General features: G+C 43.9%; 1 protein-coding gene across 1 annotated transcript in view; it reads left to right on the top strand.

Moving 5' to 3' along the window:
* Positions 1-22,532, top strand: part of LOC307228782 (protein sidekick-1-like) — a gene marked incomplete at its 3' end in the record, with an annotated part of 283,713 nt that overhangs the window by 254,108 nt on the left and 7,073 nt on the right. Inside the window, exons 30-37 of the mRNA XM_079998576.1 lie at positions 3,246-3,440; positions 9,707-9,908; positions 12,177-12,280; positions 13,228-13,298; positions 14,128-14,266; positions 15,907-15,963; positions 16,221-16,322; positions 17,606-17,721. Coding sequence (XP_079854702.1) covers positions 3,246-3,440; positions 9,707-9,908; positions 12,177-12,280; positions 13,228-13,298; positions 14,128-14,266; positions 15,907-15,963; positions 16,221-16,322; positions 17,606-17,721 — 986 coding nt within the window. The remainder of the gene's footprint in view (positions 1-3,245; positions 3,441-9,706; positions 9,909-12,176; positions 12,281-13,227; positions 13,299-14,127; positions 14,267-15,906; positions 15,964-16,220; positions 16,323-17,605; positions 17,722-22,532) is intronic.

Genomic DNA, 22,532 nt, shown 5'->3' with positions numbered 1-22,532 from the left:
GAGGAGGCAGATACATAGAGACACACAAGCAAAGGACAGAGTGTAGGACACATTATGTGTGTGTGTGTGTGTGTGTGTGTGTGTGTGTGTGCATGTGTGCATGCGTGTGTGTGTGTGTCTCTTTATCAGATACACACATAAGAGGTGTAATGGCTTCCACGTTTTTTCACGCCCGTCCCACATTTCCTTGTGCTCCGAATCCACTAGAACTCACAGGGGGAAGCAGGGAAACGGTTCTTCATCGGCGTGTTAGCTTCATTAGCTGCGCAGTATGACTTTGAGTTGAGTCCCAGTTATGACATAATTACCTGCCATGGCCATTATTTGAGTTGACCCTTTTGTAACGTCACTAGATTCTGCAATCGTATGCTTTTTTCCATCAAAATTCAAAGGGAGAGGGGCGTCCAATGCGTCCAATGCGTTTTTCAACTCAAATTCCAGATTCGATGCTCCGACCAGGAGCCACTGTTGCCAAGTAGGACAAGCTGGATTTATTGGAACATAAGTAAATTGAAACAAAGTAAATAGGCTGCGTGTATAGAACAATGCCGCAGCGTCAGTCATTTTAACATTAGGTGTCACCATATTCACTATTAATGAATCTATTTTTATATTAATGAAATGTGTGTAATTTTCAATTTAAACTTTAACTTTTAACCCCCATTTACTGAAAATGGTAAATGTCCAGCTGAGCAAACGATATGCTACCGTACTGTTGTCGGAGATCTCCCATTTTCTGTGACATATTTTTGTGATGCAAAACACCGTTTGATGGATTCAGTGTAAATGCGGCTTTAACTAGGATAGAGGCAACGCAATTCGCAATTTTTGGTATGACAATTAATCTTTAACTAAAATGTCATGACGGTGACAGCCGAGCAGTGGCACTGTTTGTCTGAATGGGTCACAAATACATTCAGGCAACTGCATCTGTTTTGAATGTTAGAGAGACGGGTTTAACACACACACACACACACACACACACACACATACATACACACACACACACACAAACAGCTCTCTGGAAGAGTAGTGGGAATACATCCTATGGCAATGTGGAAGAATAATTCCCAGGTTCCATGGAGAGAGAAGGTGTCTCGTACCATCTCTGCCTTCTTACTGAAGGCACAGAGACTTTGTACTCTTGCATTAAAGAGTCCTGTTCCAACAAACACAGTTATTTGTTTCCGTTTCAAACCACGCAGACTACCCTGTACATTATGTAGACGCTAACAACATCCTAAAAGGTATCAGTGAGGCTGGTTTGAATGTGATGTGCAAATCCGATCAAGGTGCCACACATCTCTGATCAACCAAATCCCAACTGTTACTCAAATAACTCAAAACAGTCAAATGAAAGCGGTGAATATGGAATCAACTCAGAAGCTTTGCTGTGCATCTATTTTTCTCTTTGTCCTTTTTAAGCCCAGAGACACTTGCACTATCCCCATTATTTCTAAATATGTTTTTAGTTTGCCGACCGGATGATCTTGAACAAGTATGGAAAATCTGATTTTGTCACAATATGGTAATCTCCAGCAGTCGTAGTATTGCTTTGCCGCCGCACTTCCACAAGTGTCGTGGAAAGTCTGCTATTCCACACCAGCTGCCAGTTGCATTACAGCGTTTTTGGGGATGTGTGAGAGGCTCACACGGTGAAGTTGGCAGTGTGATTGGATTTGCACAAAGGCAGAAGAATGGAGGCTCTCAGAGCACTCAACAGCTTTGTGGATAACAGACACACAAGGCTAGTGGATGGTTAAGGTCCTCATCTAAATGTATATAAAAGGAAATAATATTCGTTTCACAACTGCTATTGAGTTTATCATTGAAAAAAAAATCCCACTGGTGGACATGCTAGGCAGTGACTGAAAATGTAATAATGGAATTAATTCCCAATGGAATAATTTTCACTGGGATAATTTGATGCCTAACCTATTATATTGGTTCCAGACCCCACGGGGCTTCCCCTGCCTGTAGGGTTAGGTTGTAACTTGTCAGCGAGGTACAGTTTTGCAGGGAGTTTGCCCCCCCCCCCCCCCCCCCCCCATGTATTTTGATACCAACCTGCATTCATTTTTTCTTTGAGAATGAAAATCCCTGCGCAAATAACCTTAAGCAGTGAACATAATGTATGCTGTTGCCCTCGTTGTGCAGATGTGAGAGAGTCTGTTGTGGAGCTGTTGTCCAATAATCTTTCCTCCCCTGGGTTCTTATTAACATACATCTGATGAGATTATCAGCCCTGGAGCCAGATTAGAGCTGGCTCGCAGCAGATTATCACCCTGACATTCTGATTAATGCTCTGATCTGATCACCGCCACCTCTCACTCATGCGCCCTGTGTGTTTGGTTGTTTCAATGCGATTGTATGTTTGTGTGTGTGTGTGTGTGTGTGTGTGTGTGTGTGTGTGTGTGTGTACATGTCTATGTAAGGTGTTTTAATACGATTTTCATGTTTACAGCCTTTGTGAGTGAGCAGTGGTCTGTCAAAGCTTTGTGGGGGATCATTGCTTTTCTGCGTGAGTGTATGTGTGTGTGTGTGTGTGTGTGTGTGTGTGTGTGTGTGTGTGTGTGTGTGTGTGTGTGTGTGTGTGTGTGTGTGTGTGTGTGTGTGTGTGTGTGTGTGTGTGTGTGTATGTTGGTATAATTACATGGCTGAATGAATGCAAGCCAGAAAGGTGGACACAAGCTCTATAGACCACAGGTCATGGCCAAGAGTTATATTGAAGAGCTTGTGTGCGTCCGTTTAGGAGAGTGGAGCTGAGGTCTCCACACAAAGATGGTTCTAAGGCCATTCTCAGGTTTTCCTCCCACTCTGAATCCACAGAAATATCTGGCAGTCGAGTTCTGAAGGGTGTCAGAGCGGTACATTATGTGTTCGGTACTTTCACAGCAACAGAGGAATACACTGTAGTATTCCTGCGTTTCAGTGTCATCTGCTATCCATTTAGGACAGGGGCAGGAAACCCCCCTGACCCGCGGGCCGAAGCCTGCTTTCAACATCACACGGCCGGCCGCACGGCTACATATTTTCTTTAGAAAATAAAATATATTTGATTTGATTGCGTGATTTCTAATCTGGCCCCAAACACATTAAAGGTACCCCGCCAACACACACATACGCACACACACACACACACACACACACACACACACACACACACACACACACACACACATACACACACATACACATTAAGACCTCAAATACAATAATGTCCCCCTCCCTCTGTCCCTTGCAAGGTTACCAGATTTCCTACCGTCTGGACAGTGGTGACCCCCAGCGCTGGACCACGGTGGAGGTGGGCTCCAACGCTCGCCAGTTCACCGTCACTGGCCTGTTCCCGCAGCAGAACTACCTGTTCAGACTGATCGCTCGTACAGCTCTGGGTTGGGGGGAAGCCCAAGAGGCCCTGGTCATCACTACGGAGCGGAGAGGTAAAGGATAGTAGCGTGCACAATTTTCTGCATCTTTCTACCTGTTTGCCTGCAAGATTTAACCCAAAAATGTCCATAGATAGAAGGGATGTTTGCAACAGGCGAAGTACACTTGTTTAAAAACGTCCATCTTAGCAGGCCTTCTATTCACCTGTAGGAAACTCAAGGTGGGCACTGGAGACTTGCGGTTGCCGTTGAACTGTTTTGTTTTTGAGAGATATATTTAAATGTACAAAAGGCTTGATTTAGGTAGTGTAATTTAATTATGTGCGCAGGGAAATAGAAGTCCACTTGAGATAACAACATATCCCCATACAGGCCAGTTTCCCCGTATTTAACTTTCCAGAGCTCCAGCTTAGCTGTGCCTACTTGAGTAAAATCAATCTAACCAATGAGAAATGTTCCTTTAAAAGTAGAATCTCTGTAACTACTCCAGAGTCCGTTGGCGAGGCCACACATAACCTGAGTTTGATTCCAGCTCACAGTTGCTGTGATCATCACTCCAATTTTGCTGTGTGTGCGTGCATGCGTGCGTGCGTGCGTGCGTGCGTGCGTGCATTGAGGTCAGCATTCCCTCAAAATATAGTAGATGTCTATTTTTGAGGTGCATTTAGTGGGTGATACGTATACAAGATAAGGGACAATAGTGCAACCATCCTCTCTGAGCCATTATCGCGTCCCTCCTCTCTCTCTCTCTCTCTCTCTCTCTCTCTCTCTCTCTCTCTCTCTCTCTCTTTCCCCATCTCCTCTCTGCCCTCTATTTTGCGCTCCTCTTCTACCCCGCTCGTCTCTATTATTACCACTCTCTTCTACTCCACTACGGTACCACTCCCATCTCATACACTCTGTACCTCCCCCTCCCACTGCCATCTCGTCCAAAACCAGCCCTCTCCCCTCCAGGGCAGGTTTATAGATCATTATACCACAAATGATTTTTCCTTATGCGTCTCTGGGGGCAAGTCATCAACATCTTACAACATCTTTTGCTTTTGAGTCCAAAACAAATATCTAGATACCTTTGGGTAAGAAATGTGCATTATCCATGTGCTGTCCGTCTGTCAATTAAGCACATGTTGATTTGCAGAAGTATCGAACTATAAATAAGTATTAATTTCATATATTGTTCCATGTTTCATATATCGTACAGTATATTCTCTCAGGAAACTCAGAAATGCAAGTCCTGTTTTCCCTCTTTTCAAATTAGACTTCACCTTTTATTCTTTAAATCTCTCCCGTCATTTTATTGTGTTGTTCAGAACTGACACCCTCTGAAATCTGTTCACGTCTGCCTCTCGTGTTTTGTACCTGTTGTAAACAGTCAAATATAAATGCATCTGGCTAAATTATTTAATTGGTTGGTAGTTGGTAATTTGTTATGGAGGTTCAATGGACTATTTTCATTCACCATTGGTTTAGTTTAATGGCATAACACAGCCAGTAATTTCCAAAAAAATTGTTGGCTTGGATCAAATCTCAATCTTCATTTCACGGAATTTGGGTGCCCAGAATCTGTCTGGGCATCTTCTTGATCAAATCAATGTAATTAATACATCCTGTATATCCTAATGTTTGTGGGCCTTGTCAAGCTGTGGGCCCCTAGAATCACCACCACCTTTCATCCCACGACCAATGGTGCTGAGTACATCTCTTATACCCCTTTCCCACTGCGCCAAAAACCCGGTAACACCCGCTAACATCTGGCATTTGTCATTAGTGAGAAAGGTTACACCCGGATTTCAGTCCCGGGACAAATTACCCTGCAATGGTCACAGGTTTTTATCAGCTCCGGCTCTGATCGGCTCTGATGGAAACATGACAGCCGGGTCGACCCTGCTAATTTTCGTGATGCGCATTTAAGTCCTGGACGTTGGCGCATGAATGGACAGGAATATCCGTGTATCATTCCATCATTTCATATCCCATTTAGAATCCAAGATCAAAATCTGGAGTGATTGACTTTTTTCCCGCGTGCGAGACAATGAGATGTTTTGAGTGTGGAGATCGCGCCGCGGGAAGCACGGCAGAGAACCCCCACGCTCCCCGCCGGGCTCCAAGTCACTCCAGCCCCGCCCCAAGCCGGTCTCCGAACCGGAGGAGCCACTCCACTCTCCACTGCCGAAGGACCGGTGTGCGCACCGGGAATTGGGCACTGCCGGTGCGCAGGTGCAGGCTACTGCTACCGTTTAATTCCAATCACACTGGAATCACGTGTTCGTGATGTTGAACGTGACCCACCAGACCGGAAAAAAACGAAATTCATAGTCCTCTCCTGCAATGGGAAAGGTGTCAATTTCCTATTTTTAGAGGGTATACCCGCGTTTAAAAAACCTGGGTATTCCCGCTAATTTTGCTGTGAAAACGGTAATACTCTCTTAACGCATATGCTAACCCACCAAGTTACCATTGGTTGATAAAAAAAAAAAAAAATGTATGCAATTAATTTACCATTTACTTTACCATTTTATGAACAAAGATGCAGTATAGTTTGGTTTACTGTATCTTGGTATACAGGATACAGTACACCAAACTGACATTTGCAGCTCTAGTCATTGAATAAATAAACATGAAATGGAAAAACAGGGGAGGCAGCTTATGAATGTAAACAATGGCTTTGAACACCCATTTACCTGCTTGGAACTTAGGTGACGCATTTTAATTACTCTGTGCCTGCTGACATGATGAGAGAGCCGAAGGCAAGAGGGGAGGCGTAATGAGGAACTGTTATTGTAAGGAGAGTTTACTCGCTGTCTGCACTCAGCCTCAGATGTAATTAGGAGCTTAATATATGCTTGCACATGTATTTGCATTTGTTTCTTTAATTATTTCTCCTCAGTCAACCTTCAATTCAGTTGTGCAAATAGCTGACTTAGTAAAAATAAATAAAAGCACAGAATACATGTTGGTGCTCGCAGATGCATTCTTTAATTCGGGAAAATGCCTCCTCACCGGATGCCTGTTAGTCTATGATGCGAAATGAAACCAAATGGTCACGTCGTTTCCCTGAGAAACGCATAGAAAGGTTGTTTTTTTAATATATATCTGGGATGATTTTCTGAAGAAGAGAGCATCAATATCTCAATTGATCCCATTAATTACGACCCAAGAAGAAAGCCAAAGTTGCGATCCAGGTCAGTGTGTGATTGATGACACCGTTTTCTGGGCTGCTCCGCAACACGACGGTATTGCTCCAATCTCTTCTGTCACTTCTCTCTTCGAGGTCTCTCCTCCCCTCTCCTCAGTAACTACCGTGTTCATCTTCCCTCTACTCCCTTTTCCCTCCTCTCACTCTGCTGCTCCGTCCTCCCCTCCTCTAATCTCCCCCTGTACCGCCGCTATGAGTAGGAGAGACCCAGCTGCGTAGCCCCAGGAGGGTGGAACTCACCCTGACCGTTTCTTCATTATGTGATTACCATGAGAACATGATCTCTTCCCTTGTGAAGAGAGAGGGAGAGGGGTGGTGGGGGTGGGGGTAGAGGGACTTAGATAGGTGGATTAAAAGAGAAAGGAGGTGTAACAGAATGGGTGGGGGGGTTAAAGAACAAAAGAGGGAGGGAGACATAATGGAGTAAAATATATTGTGACCGGGAGGAATCACGCTGTGCGTGTGTGTGTGTGTGTGTGTGTGTGTGTGTGTGTGTGTGTGTGTGTGTGTGTGTGTGTGTGTGTGTGTGTGTGTGTGTGTGTGTGTGTGTGTCTGTGTGTGTGTGTGTGTGTGTGAGTGCGTGTGTTAGCGTTTTACTGGGAAAGTCAGCGGGTGGGATATTTGAGTACATAAGTGCAGATTAATTAAACTTCAGAGTGAATCGATAATGCTTTTATTTCTGGGCTCAGTCGATAACCTACTGCTCCTGAAATTAAACAGTTACGCCACCCATTTGTGTGTGTGTGTGTGTGTGTGTGTGTGTGTGTGTGTGTGTGTGTGTGTGTGTGTGTGTGTGTGTGTGTGTGTGTGTGTGTGTGTGTGTCACGTGCGAGCACGCAAACACATTTTGTTCAAAGATGGTTGATGCACTGAGCAGACTTTAAGTACTTCTAAATGAATAGCCAAGACACTTTACACACGCACACACACACACACACACACACACACACACACACACACACACGTGTGCGTGCACACAAACACGCACAGACTGACTATAAAATTAGTTTTAATGGATTCGCTAACCAGGGACTTATGGTTGGTGCAAGAATTCGATGGACAAATTATGCTGAGCCAATAAAGAGAGGACACTTGCAATTGGCCTCAAAGCTTGATCTTTTAGTTGGACAATAGCACTGGCTGATCACAGCACACTGGGGCAACCCTACAGAGAGAGCATGGGGTTCAGATCACAGGAACCAATTCTCGAGACACAGAGTCTGTTCGTTGTGGCAGAGCCACGTGCGGTCATGAAGCTGCACAAGGCCTGTTTTCAGAGGCGTCTCTAAAATAACTTCCAAACATTAGATCGGCATGTTATTGTGATCATTAATAACTTTGATTCCCGCTGCGTATTTACACTGGGCTTTATTTACAATGCCTGATTAGAATTTTTTTTTTTTTTAATTCTCATCTTTTGGCCATTATTTCTATTCCAGATCATTGATGGGTAAACGCATGGAGAGGGAGCTCCCCCTCCATGCGTAATGGAGCGGCGCGATTATTTCTCCGTAGAAGGTGGCAACCCTACCGTAATGATGACATGCACCGTGTAGAGATTTTGTTGATCATTTTGCTTGACCAATAATATGTGCTAAGAGATTAGTTTATTGTCTGGATGGAAATTTGGAGAAATGATGTTGCCATTAGCTTTAGAGATCAAAAACTAATAGACGAGAGGCTAAATGCCGACCAGCGAGCTATACAGAGAGATTCAATAACAGTGTAGTAATTGGATGTATGTATTGTCTGCTCTGGCACAGTTATACATAGCACGGTAAAGAACAATGAGAAATCCGATGTTTCTAGAAAGTTGTTCTTTATCATACTTTTTTCCTCCGTTCGGCCAAGTGGTCACCTTGATGTCGAGCACCTGTATTAGTCAAGTGTGTTTCAGTCCTATGAATTTTCTGGTCAGAGTTCACCCAACTTGAAGCTCTAAGAGCCACACATTTGGACCGACGCAGACACTTTTCCCCACCCTCCACATCCGTTTGATTCAAAGTGAAAGGAACTGAAAACGTCTCAGGCGACGGCCCATTTATTCTCGTTTCCAAACACGCAGGTGCTCACACGTGAGGTTGACATCGAAACACAGGACAATGATAAAATGGAGGAGCTGAAAATGCCCTTTTTTGATCAATAATCCCGGGGTTCCGCGGCAGGGCTTGCATCTGACAGGCTGTGATGGAGAGGCAGCAGGGTAGGGCTTTTGGATTCTGGGGTTTTGTTGTTTGCCACAGCATTCCGCAGCACTCCGTTTCTTCTGTCAGTGGTGTCGGAGTGGTGGGGCCGTGTTGAGCCCTCTTTCCATGACTCACAATTCTTCGGGGACTCTCGGATGACTCGTGCTTCTTTCCCATGTTTTTTGTCGACAGAGCACTTTGTTTCACAGGCAGTGTTTACCTGTAGACATTTCTCATGGTGCACCAACTATGAAGTTGGCAGGTAGGCAAGTCAGGGGGAATATATCTGGCCCAAGCATTGAAATTCAGATTGGAAGTCGAAGATTGGGTATTTGATACGACATGCCATGGACGCCTGTATGTTTACACTCTGAGTAATTATATTTTATCCGTGTCAGATGAGGGGAAAACAAATCTGAATTTGTGCACATTTTAGTGGTAGTGTAAATGAAGCCTCGCTGACCTAGGTACGCAGAGGACACACTGCTAATTTCCATATGAGCCGTTGGACTAATCAGTTTTTCAACCTTGTGCGCGCACACACGCACACACACACACACACACACACACACACACACACACACACACACCCGTAACAAGGCTGCGTGCTCAGATATTGAATTTTCTGTTCCATTAGACATTTTACTTGATTTAATTTGCACAAGTGATGCATTAACATGCATACATGCAAGACTAGATAGTGCATGACCCAAGCACACACACACACACACACACACACACACACACACACACACACACACACACCTTTTGTAGAGTACTTAAGATAACTATCATCTTATCGTACTATATTCTGTCAAATGCATTTGCAGTCTGATATATCAATATATTGTGAATCTGCTGTCTCTCCTCTGACCTCTCTCCGTCCCGCTCGCTTTCAACATTTCATCCATTTTCCACCCCTCTCCACCTCTCCCCAGAGCACCCGCAGCCGCCCAGGAAGCTCTCGATACCCCAGGAAGGGGTGGAGGCTCGTGGACTCCGCCTCCACTGGGTGAGTGGCAGCTCTGGCTCCGCCCCGCTGAGGTTCTTCACCGTCCAGATCAAAGAGATGCCCGGCGGGGACTGGAGCACGCACACGGCCGACATACCGCACAACCTGACCGCCTGGACTGTTGACAGGTACAAGAGTGAGCATGTTTCCATGGACACACACACACGCGCGCATCAACACACATACAGTATGTACACACACACACACACGCGCGTTTGTACAAGCCTTTATTTTAACTTGACATAGCCAGAGGGGCATTGGATGAAGCAGTAAAACAGAAGAAGTTTGATATTAGAAGGCAGGGCTAGATTTGACTGCAGCACAGTGCTGAATGCCAGGAAAGCCTCCGGCCGCTGTCTCTCCGTATCTTTATGGAGCTAAGCGAGGTAAGGAGAGCCAGAAAGGATCTCCGTCTGTCTGTTCTACCCATTCATTCAAATGGAACATCAAACAAACTGTGTTGCACTTTTGATGAGGCAGTGATGAAACCCCCCAAATCAAAAGTTCTCTCCTAATCTAATTCTGATTCAAATTGACCAAGTAGGGGAACTCAGAGCTCAATAGAGGGGATTTGGTGGTGTCTGTCGGTGTCTGAGGGAGAGTAGCGGAGGTTAGGATGAAAACTCAAAGGAAACTGAGAAGGCATGCAGGGTGCAGCAGGCCAGCTTTTATTTATTTATCATTTGAAGAACAGATTATTTTTATTTTTATTTTTATTTTTTTTAACGGAATAAAAACAAGCGAGGGGTTCACCAGAGATATCCCACCTGATCACAAAGACCCAGCGGCGACCGTTCGCTTCCCGTCCCTTATTTCTCTCTAGCTCTCGTGTTCTCTCTCTCTCTCTCTCTCTCTCTTTCAATCACTCAGTTTCTGCTTCTGTAATAGCGAGACAATCTCTCTATTGCTGCTATTTATCTATTCATCTGTATTTCTTTCTCTTTCTCTCTCTCTCGTGTGTGTGTGTGTGTGTGTGTGTGTGTGTGTGGTGTGTGTGTGTGTGTGTGTGTGTGTGTGTGTGTGTGTGTGTGTAAAGAACAGTCTATCTGGCATTATCAGGGGGTTGTTGATTTGATGCTGCCCTGGGCTAATTTTAACTCTGAACGCTCCAAATAAAGCAAATGGCTTTCATTCCTGCTCATAAGCAACCGTTATTGTTATTTACTCTTAATTGCTGTTTTCCACCGGGATGTTTGATACCAAAACATCCTAGTCCTCAGGCCGGCACATGCTTATACACATGCACACACACTCACGCTGCCATGCATGTACGCGCACACACACACACACACACACACGCACACACACACACACACACACACACACACACACACACACACACACACACACACACACACACACACATGTCCCTGTGCTGATAGTGCTCTGCTCACTCTGAGCCCGGTCCCTTTGATGTCCTTTTCCTACCCAGAATCCCAACGGGTCCTTTCTGGTCCCGTATCCCTGGTTCATTATTAAACAAGAAAGCACTCTTCTCTTGTGCTCTGTTGAACATGTCTCCTGTATTGTACCAGACACTCAGTAAATAATGTCAAGAGGAAGACCATACAGTTATGTTCGCTTTTTGGCAGTGGATGGGGCTATGGAATCTCCCTCGTTATCACAAATAAATAAAATGACCTAAAGCAGGAAGAGACAGCACTTTACCTGCCAGTTCCAAACGAATTGCCCAACGATGTAAATAAATAAACTGCTGGTAAACTGTTTTTTCACTTTTTCTGTCTTGCTCCTTGACCAGAACAAATTCCTGTGTATGGGCAGAGCTGAGTTCTGAGAAAGAACATTTAAAGCCACATATCAGCCTGCATCGGTCTGCTGTGGTTGTTTTTTGACAGCACTAAGATAATATAAGATATAACGTAATAAGATCATAAGATAAGAAGCTCTAGTGGCACCAGCTTTGTTTAAATAAGGCTTACAAAATGTTCTTATGCGGTAAGAAATAGCCTCACCTTGTGTGACGGTGAAATGCAGATAAGTTGCTGTGGAATAAGAGCAGTTACTATTACAAACATTAAATTTAATTTAATCCTTTAATTATCATTATTCATTTAATTATCATTAAAAATATGTTTCTCAAATTGTTAAGCATTGCTGGCATCACAATTGCTTTCTTCTCCATGAGCTGCTGCATGTGATAATTCTTCCTTTGTGCGCTTATTCTTCTTCATGTTATTTCACTGAGCAGCATTTTGGTTGATATTTAGCATTTTTTAAATGTGCTTCATAAATAAATCTGACTTAAGTTGACTCTTTGTTTCAACCAAATAACAGCTATTGGACAAATAACCGATTACTAGGTACAAGTCATTCTTTTGTTAACGGTTGTTGTTAACGGTTGTTCTCATGTGTACGTATGTGTTGCGTTCCCATAGGCTGAAACCTTTTACTTCGTATAAACTACGGATGTCCACCACCAATGACATAGGAGAGAGCACCGTCAGCAAAGAGACGGAGGCCGTCACAACTCTACAGGACGGTGAGATGGTGGGGATCTGGGGTGGATAGAAAAGGAAAAGGATTAAAATGTAAATAGGGGCTGGAATCCTTATCCTTATTATTACTGTTATTATAAGTGTTAATGATAATAGTATTATAGTGCCATTATAAGCATTATTTTCACTACTATAATTGAAAAGATAATATGAGAGATAAGGTCAGTTTCAAATTCAAATGAGATAAGAAACACATATACACCATATATATATATATATTTTTTTTTTTTTTTGTTTTGTTTGTTTGTTTGTTTGTTTCTTTGTTTGTTTATTTATTTATTTATCTAGGCAATGAAAACATTAAGTCCTGTCAAACTAACTAACACTGCTGTCTCACTAGACTTTATATACTGTATGTATGATAGACCCGCATATTTACTCGTACTATCACTGCATATTATTTCTATGCTCTGCTGCTAAATACTTTTTTTACTTTACTTGAGTGTACCTGCCAGAAGTTCGGTTCAGAGGTTCACATACTGTAGTCACAGCACATTTCTGGGATTCAAAAATGTGGAGTTAGACAACGTGTGGAAGGGTTACAATTTTTCAGACCTTTACTCCAGCGTGTGTTCAAGATTCATCCTTGGGGGTGTAATATTTTGCTTTTCATTTCTGGAAATGGGTTGCTCTAACTGTGGGCTGGAGGGAGTTTATTCCATAGACCAGAATTGTCAGTGTACAAGTACTACTTCCTGTTAAATGATGTTTATACCTGTATGCGTACATACAGTTTATTTTATTTCTATTTTTATTCTGTTTCTTGACTTGCACTGTTCTGTAAACATCTTCCCCTGTATAACATAACAATAGAGTGATTATCTTATTTTATTTTAAGAAGTGTGTGTGTGTGTGGGGGGGGTTTGGGTCCAGAAAGAGATGAGGTAAAACTTGGTTTCACCCTCTTTCTTTCTCTCTGGTTGATCTACAGTGCCTGATGAGCCTCCAGTCATCCAGGCAGTGAAACCATCAACCACCACCTCAGTCCTGGTGCAGTGGAAGGTATCCACAAACACTAACGCCTACTCAAGTGCACAGTCACAAATGTGCACATACTGTACAGAAAAACGTTGCACGCATGCAAACACTAAGATATTAAGAGCAATTAATCAGTAGATTATTTGGCTCCCTGCAGTTTGCAGCAATGTACTGTTTGTGTGTTAATGAGTGAGTGGAATTATTATTTGTTATTAATCAAAGCAAAAAGTCAAAGATGAGGGGGAAGGAAGGGGGAAAAACCACCATGAAGAAAACTCCCAAACTAATGAGGGAAAACGCAGCAGGGGTATCGCAGAACGGTGTTGCATCCACACCTACAGTACCTAAAAAATATATAAAAAGCAAGGTACCACACTGCAACAGTGACATTCACAGAAAAACAGCATAGATGTACATAGCATATTACTTTTCATCTCTCCTTCTTTCATTCTATTCAGTCGAGAAATGTCTTGTTTCATCTCTTCTGGCCTCATGTCAAAGCAGTCATGGGCTTTAAAAACAAAGTCACCGACAGTTTCATCATGCTTTACAAAGAGTGCCAGAGCCATTCAAGCATGCCTTTGTCTGTGTGGGTTTGGGCCAGACCAATTCACTGGTCCCTTATAGTAGATTATACTGATGCAAGGCTGCTGTGCCAGCCTGTCAGTGCCCTGTCAGTCAGCCAGTCCACACTGACTACACACAGTGAGGCTGATGATATGCACAGAATGGCATTCTGGGAAGCTGGAGCCATCCCAAAATGTAAAGTTCTTCTTTGTTGAGTTAAGTACGTGTCTGTGTGTGTGTGTGTGTGTGTGTGTGTGTGTGTGTGTGTGTGTGGGTCTGTTTCCAGCGCCCCAGCGATGAGAGCGTCAACGGGGTGTTGGTTGGTTATAGACTCTACTACAGGGAACTCCCAGTAAATACAACCCCTTCCACTGCGGCAGAAACCATGGCAACCAAAAACATCACCACAAGTTCCATTATCACAGGTGAGTTGTCCTGTGTCTGTTGGAATGTGTTTTCAGGAAGTCACAGAGCCATAATAAATAAAGTATTGATAATTTGGATCTGAGACACAAACGTGAACTGTAATAGCAATTTCAGCTCAACAACTGAGAATGCATGGATGTGACGTTGCCACGATGAAGATCCACATTGGGTCCGCTCACGGGACCATCACGTGACCATCTCACATACTTGACATAATACTTGATACTTAAACAGGCGGTGCTCTGTCTGTGTTCTATTGATAAAGCCGTTTAAGTATCTTGCCATTAAACAAAATCATTTTGCTTGAAGAGCAATTTCACCCCTGGTTCGAGCCTCTCCACTCAGTGCACACTTTAGAAAAATAAGAGGGGCATGTCTCATTCTGAAATAGGGGGCGTGGTTTTACAGTCCCACGCAGTCAATGCAGGTCGGTTGGTGGGGACTGCCCTCTCCGTTTTTTTTTTCCTTTTTTTGTTTCGGGGTGTCGAGAGACAAAATGCAACTGTGTAATATTTAAAGCACCCGCAAAACGGTGAAATGCACCCCTAACAGGCGTCTCAATGATCCGTTGCTATTTACACATTTAAATTAGGTAATGTGCCTACATTTGGGGCAAAATTGTCCCCTTTCTATGCAAATGAACCTCACTGCAGAAAACCCAGTCCAATTCAGAAACACCAGCTCTAATAGCCACGGGCAGTTTGAGGGAAATTATTAGCGTCTTCAGAGAGTTTGTGGTAACCGAAGCGCAAATATGGAGTGTCCCGTTTTGAGAAGCTTGTGAGGCATTGTGCGATTATTTTCTTTCTTTTGTCCTGCGCTTCAGATCCTGCAGGCCTGTTGTGAGGGGGGGCATTGCAGAGGGAGCGGGTGGGGGGGGGCACGAAATGCACCATGGGGGGGGGGGCGCATTGCACCCCAATGTAGAGAAGGAGTAATCGGAACGCACTCCGTTGCTCCCTCTCCATTACGCAATTTCGGCGTTTCCCATTCCCCGTCTTCCAAACAAAACAAATAAAAACTGTTTGTTTTTCGTCCCGTTCCGTGTCCGCAGAGCCATTGATGCCCATTGATTTTTCCTTCTCTCCGCCATTGTCCTGGCTACTGTGTTTTTGGCACAAAGCCACCATTTATACTTTGTCACAGGGATATTTGGAATCTGATGCAAAACAAGGGCTAATTTCCTCTTAGCTGTAAAACTTTAAGCGTGTGTTTGCGCAGTCATATCATGAGCGTAATATCTTTTGTGAACCGGACGTTCAGATAGTGGCTGCAATTGATGCGGAATTGATGGTGTAATGAGCGGCCGCAATCCATTCTGAATTCGCCCCTAAATGTACTCATCTACATCAGCACCCCCCCGGGACACTTAGTGCTTATCGCAACCAGCAGGTGGCGCCGCTGAGCACACTTGCTATCTGTAATGTCTGTTCTATAGCATTTTTAAAGAAGCCTTAATATTATGTCCAGGATTGATGCGAAAGAACAGTCATAGATTTCAGTTTACAGCTACAACATGTTCTAATGTTCTAGTTTGCTGCACCTCTTCAACTGTATTCTAACAGAAGTTTTTTTTATTGTTCAAGATGATTGATTTATTGATCGATTCTTCCCCCATCTCTCTGTCACTCTCCTTCAGCCAAGAGCACCTTCAAGACAGTCAGCAGCGCTTCGCTGACAGAGTTTGAGTTGACACGTAAGTGCTCTTACACGGAACAAGCAAGCCGAGCCGAGGGAAACGATAGGGACGTATCTGAATGCTCAAGGATCGTTATGTCCCTCCTGTTTGATATGCCTCAAGCGTGATCGCCTTCTCGGAGGTCCAACACCAATCTAACAGCATCTAATGACACTACCGGCGGCAACAAACAGTTGAATCATATGACGATGTATAAACATGTGCTGCACGTGTCATTCGTGATTAAAGCCTGATGATTAACTTTTTTTCCACAGAGCTGAAGAAGTTCAGAGGCTACCAGATAGTCATGACCAGCTACAATATTATCGGAGAAAGCCCCCCCTCTGCCCCGGTGGAGGTGTCTGTCGGAGAGGCAGGTGGGTGGAGCCTGTGAATATCTGAACAGCGCATCATTCACTTGCGCCATCAGTGCATGAACCATGACTAAGTCAATCACGCTCTCTCTATATAAACCGTCAAATATTTTGTTTGGAATGGGCTCTTTGGGGTAAATACCTAATTTGAAGCTGAATCTTCTGAATCATTGGTCACCTTCAAAAAAAGTTATTCCCACCCCCCATTTCATCTGTTCCCTCTTTACGCCTGTAGATCATTCTCTTTATCTCTATTTCGCCTGCTCTTTCTGCCTCTCTGTCACTCTGTCTTTCTATCACTCTGGCATTCTTCTGTGCTCAGCCCCTGCATGCCCCTTGTCTTTCTCTGCTTGTCTCCAGGAGTGGCATTGCTTTTGAAAGGCTGAGTGGCATTCGCTAATAGGGTGTGTGTGTGTGTGTGTGTGTGTGTGTGTGTGTGTGTGTGTGTGTGTGTGTGTGTGTGTGTGTGTGTGTGTGTGTGTGTGTGTTTGCGTGCGTGTGTGCGTTGTGCGTGCGTGTGTGCGTTGTGCGTGCGTGCATGTGTGCGTGTGTGCAGCCGAATGTCATCAAGAGCTTTGCGAGGTCATCCATTTTGCAGTGACGGCCCAACCTTGTTTAACTTTCACCGGCAAGTCAGGCCCCGAATCCATTAGATAGACGGGACTGCAAATACGTCCCTCACACACATGCACAGACACACACAGACTTATACTCATACACACACGTGCACACATAAATACTATCCCACACACACAAAGATGCTTTTGACTCTAATGCCTACATCGTCCTGTCATCTCTGCCACAGTGACAGGACTATCTCCTGCTGCCGCTCTCCTCCCCTATTAGACCAATGTCGCACTCCCACTGAAAAAGTGTGTGTGTGTGTGTGTGTGTGTGTGCGCGCGCGCACAAGGGTGCATGGGTGCGTAGGTGCGTGTATGTGTGTGCTCGCAATTTCCGTAGGGCAAACCCATTCAGCAAAGTGAGAGGTTAGCAGAATGAGGGGGAGTTGGAAGAAAAGCTGGAGGAGGATGATGAAACAGGATGTTATGGTCTTTTTTCTAGCTTTAGGCCACACTGGTGTGTGTGTGTGCGTGTGGGCGTGCGTGTGTGCGTGTGTGTGTGCGTGTGTGTGTGTGTGTGTGTGTGTGTGTGTGTGTGTGTCTCAGAGCTACAATGGGTAATTGTGAGCAAAGTAATGCACACAGTTTTTCACTTTTGTCTCCACCAGCAGGTTACGTTCATTCTAACTGTCTGAACTCACCCCACCCCCTCACCCACTTCAGCTCCATCAGTGGCTCCCCAGTCGATCAAGGCGTCGGCCGTGGCACCTACCATCCTGGAGCTGACCTGGGACACTCCCCCGCCGGAGACACAAAATGGACTGATCCAGGGATACAAGGTGACACGCGGACTCTTTTCTCCCTTTCACACTTTAAATGGTCCGATGATAGAAGGAAGAAAAAAAAAAGAGAAAACAAACGGAAGCCGAAGGAAGCAAGCAGGAGAATTAATCTGAATTTCCTTCAAATGGTTTCAATATCACTCTTCTGTCTGTCTCCCACCCCTTCCACCCCCTCGCGCCTCCCTCCCACCTCTTAGCACTTCAAACACAAGGTTATCTGTCCTGCTGTAGACACATTGATTTCTGTGGTCGGAGAAAGTAAGGGGGGAAAGAAGGGAATGTAATATTTGCTTGGCGAAGGAATAAGGTGGGTGAGTGATCCCTAAAGAATCCTGATTAGAGGAGAGGATGCACGAATAAGTCACACCACTGGAGACGGATGTGCAAGCATGAGGAGTGCAGGGAGGGAGAGGGGGTTAAGGAGATTAGGAAAAGAGAAAGAGAGTGGAGAAGGTATCTTTAATGAATTTATTGGTGCCGACTTATGTTAAGAAGAATGACAGGGAAAAAAAGCCCTCGCTGGGTTTTTGAAGGTAAGAGGAAGCAAGTCCACCTAAGCTGTGAACGAGTTTGAAGTGGATTCAGTGTTCTGGACAATTTAAATTTCGTAGACCATGACAAGCGTTGCGTAAATGGCCAAAGTAAAATACATTTGTGTTTGATTGTGTCCTTAGACCCGTATTTATTATCTCTTACAAATAACAGCCTCGGCATGACCAATTGTATGATTGTAATACATGATGAGGTGCAGAAGTGGTGGATAGATTTGAGTCCTTTTATTGCTCCAGAGTCTTCTCACCTTCATATCAATCATTTTGTTGCTGAAAACATATTATATCCTATATAAACCAAGACTTGTGATATAATGCTCACAATGCCATGGGTCGGGGATGCCATTGATTTCTCTGTGAAATGTGGAGCTTTTGAAGGCTCTTCGGACTGAACCGCCTATATAAATAAACTGGAAGTGACTTGACATTTAATTCAAGTGTAGCTGCAGTTATTGCTGTGACCTCTCTCTCACTCCGTAGTCTAACTCTATGCCAGATCCCCTCGCAGATTCTTTTTACGTTAAGCTTATCTAGTTCTGTCACCTGGTGGTCTCTGTGTGACCATATGTTGAGAGATTTCTGAGATCATGAAGTCCAACCAAGCTTTTCTGCTTGAGCACTCAGCGTTGTGCTGAACGATCCCACAAGGAATTAAGGACCAAATTCCAGAAATGTCACTGCTACATAGATGGCCATTAATGAGATAAGATCAGATTGTGTTTTAGTGGAAAAGTTGTTTGTGCACTAGGTGTTTTCCTGATAGTATGGCATTTTCTCCCCTTGGAAAGCCACATTGTTTTGTAGCACTCTCATAAAATACTGTACAGTATAGTTTGTTAATTAAAACAAAAACAAACACACAATAGCGGCCATCTACTGTGTAGGAAGTAAGACTGTAGAACTCTAGGGGATCTGAAAGGGATGTGTTGTAAATTACATACAGTATGTTAATAGAATTTGTCTAAAATATGTAACATACGCACTAGTTAATGTCACTGTATGGTTAATTATTTGCCATGCAATAATTGGGCTACCTCGCCATATGGAAGAATATTTGATGTACACTTAGAGCCTAATCCTATCTTGGATATTTGTGTCATGCCTTAGTAAAGGGGCTTTTTCTGCAGACATGTTGTCATCGATCGTCGATGCAAGTGTTGGGACTCTGGAATGTCTTGCTTTACAGGATTTTTTGCTGCTTCCTGACATCTGTTGCTTTATAGCCGTAATCTTCTTTCAGATGTGATGCCACATCTCTCAAAGCAGCACATTATTATGTGAAACTAAACCAAGATTTGTATGTAAGGGATTTTTTGCAGGATAATTCTTAATATACTTCAAGAAGATTCATCTATTTTGTCCACATTTAAAGTACAAATTTCAGGAGTCAATTATGTGTGAAATTCACACTGAATGCAAGTGAGTGCAAATGTGGATAAAAGTAACTTGAGTCATAAAAGATTATTGATGTTTCATCCAAATCCTCCATTGGTTGAGCCATAATGTATCATCCCTCGCCGGCGTACAACCTGCGTAGTGTGCAACTGCATTAGGAAGGATTAGCAGATGAGCTTGTAACACTACCTGAGATGCTTTGCTTCACGCTATTTGGCTGCTCTATACATTTCAATTTCAGTTATTTTATTTGTTTTTTTCACTTAAGTTGGTTCTTTTGTAACAAGTTCGGTAATCTAGTTTATAAGAGCCTGCTTAAATTCAAAGCTAAACATTTGATCTAGCACGGAATTTACACAAATGGGTTTCTACGGGGTGACCATAGGTTTTAAATGGATGTGATAGGTCGAAGACAAACTGAACAATCCATTATCTAAATGATTGCATTCATTTAAATGCAGTGTTGACAGTAATCCTTTCAGCAAACAATTTCTCAAAAAGTAATGTCAGAACATGTTTCTAATTCTGGCATTATCAGAGAATGGGACAGAGGACACTTTATTAAAAAAATGTGTAAGGTTTTTATCACACACTCGTAGTTTAAGATTATTTCTTTCCTCAAAAAAGCCCAACAAATATCTTAAAGGTATTTGTTATCTTAAAATAACTGAGGCCAAGCCCTTTATTTCTGTAACATACTATATATTGTAGTTTAAACATATATCTACATCCGTGCTATCTGGGATTCTAATGTATTTTAGGTACTCCATCTCCATGATACAGTACAGTCAACACAAGCACAGAGTATTATGATTGTTATGATCATGGAAGTGCTGGTATTAGGCTGTCCTTTGAAATAAATAGTCTAAATACCAGTCTGAAAGTCTGAAATTTAAAAGGAAGACCTCACTTGACAAGAAAAACACTGGTACGTGTGTAGCCTGTAAGTAAAATGTGATTCAGTGATGTGATGTGCTGACAGAATGTTGCCACAGTATAAATGTACAAGCCTTTTAAAGAGGAGCTATTATGCAAAACTCACTTTTTCCGTGCTTGTGCACATACATTTTGGTCTCTGTTGGGTCTACTAACACACAAACTGTAAATAAAACAACCCAGTCAGTTTATTGTGAGCGATCTAATTCAGATGACATGTCCTAAACCGAGACGTTCAGCCCATGTAGCATTGAGACACATTAGAATTAGAACCGCCCTCCGAAGTGCTCTGTTGGCTGCAGAGACCAGCACAAATCTTTTAAAAGAAAAAAACCAACTTTCCGTGACAAAACTGCAGATGATGGAAATGTAAGTATTCAAAATTGTATTCTGCGGTGTGTTTTTTTCTGTGTGTGTGTGTGTGTGTGTGTGGGTGTGTCTACGGTAGGTTGACTGTACTGTAGGCTCGATTGCTCGACGTTTCTCCAAACAAAACCATAGATGTGTTTATTTGATTTTATTTATTTAATTTTCCGATGTTTCCGTAATTAAATTAAACAAAAAAGCCCCCAGTCCCGCCGTATCCGGCGGTGCTCCAAGCTCCGCACTGCTCAAAAACATATTTTGGGGACCTCAGATACCATATATTAACTTGTTGAAAAGGAGCTTGATAGGTCCCCTTTAACTTGTCTTCTAGGCTGCACGGCTTAGAGGGAATGTTGACGGAGGCAAATTGGGGTAAAATGTTAGAATTAGCTTTGCATAAAAGTCTGTGTGGCTGTACCGCCTGCCATACGCCACCTGAGTGGCTTTTCTAGGGGCTCGCCGACACAGCACAGGCACAGACAGTTATGGTAAAAACACATCAGTTTATTGGAGAGAGTGGCAAGATGTAACAAGCCGGGAGCGGATGAAAAGTCATCATGACAAAGGCTCTCCCATGTGTGTGTGGCGATGGGTGATCTAACCTCATCGATTGCTCTGATGAACAACAGGCGCACAGCCACCCCTGCTCCTGGGCCCAATTAACTAGAAGGCTTTGGTCCCTGGGGCGCCAAGGCAGGGTCGCCCCAGGGACCAAGGGGCGTGGTCAAGCACCGGCTGCAGATGACAGCACGGTTCTCTTTCCCGCGGCCGCCAAGCTGCCTCGAATAGGCCTTATCAGCGCCCGTGCAGTGCTGATTGATCCGACTCGAAGCAGGGAGATTTCTTAATGTTTGTCTGTCTTGCAGAGGGGATCCGTGCACGGGATTGTCAGCCGACCAGGAGACGGAACGCCATTCCTCCTGTGCCTGAGATTTTTAATCATCATCATTGTTATTTATTATTGATACTTGTGGCCAGCGTGCCTTATTGTTCAAAGTTCCAATAAAAACTCTCGCCATGTTGGCGCACCATGGCAAAACCCCACTTGTGGGAGTCTCTGCCCACAGGTAGGGTTTTAGAGTCTTTCTTGCCATGGTGTGCTTGGCAAGAGCCCATGCGCCGAAGTCTCCCTGCCTCGAGTGGGAACCAATCAGTGCCACTTGGGCGCTGATTGGGCCGATTCGAGGCATCTAGAAAGGCCACCGGAAAGGGAACCTTGCTGTCTTCTGCAGTCGGTGCTTGACCACGCCCCTTGGTCCACCACACATACCTAGCAAAAATATCAAACAATAAAATGACAGGACTCTGAAATATGTTTACCATACCTTTAACAACCACAAGTAACAAACAAAAGTGTCAAAAAACAAACCCAGTCCCCTTTTCAGGAGACCTGGAACCCCAGAACAGCATGGTCCATGAGGTGACCCTCTTCCAGGGCGACAAGACAGACTCGCCGGAGCGTGGGGGGCTGCTTGGAAGAGTCGCTAGCTGCCCATGGTTACCCATGGTGGCTGCCGCGGCTGCTTCTCCCCCTGGATAACTGGACATCCGCCGTGTGCT

This window comes from Zeus faber (assembly GCF_960531495.2).
Source record: "Zeus faber genome assembly, chromosome: 4".
Taxonomy (NCBI): Eukaryota; Metazoa; Chordata; class Actinopteri; order Zeiformes; family Zeidae; genus Zeus; species Zeus faber.
Note: the sequence above shows the minus strand (reverse complement) of the source record. Positions and strands in the feature narration are given on the sequence as shown.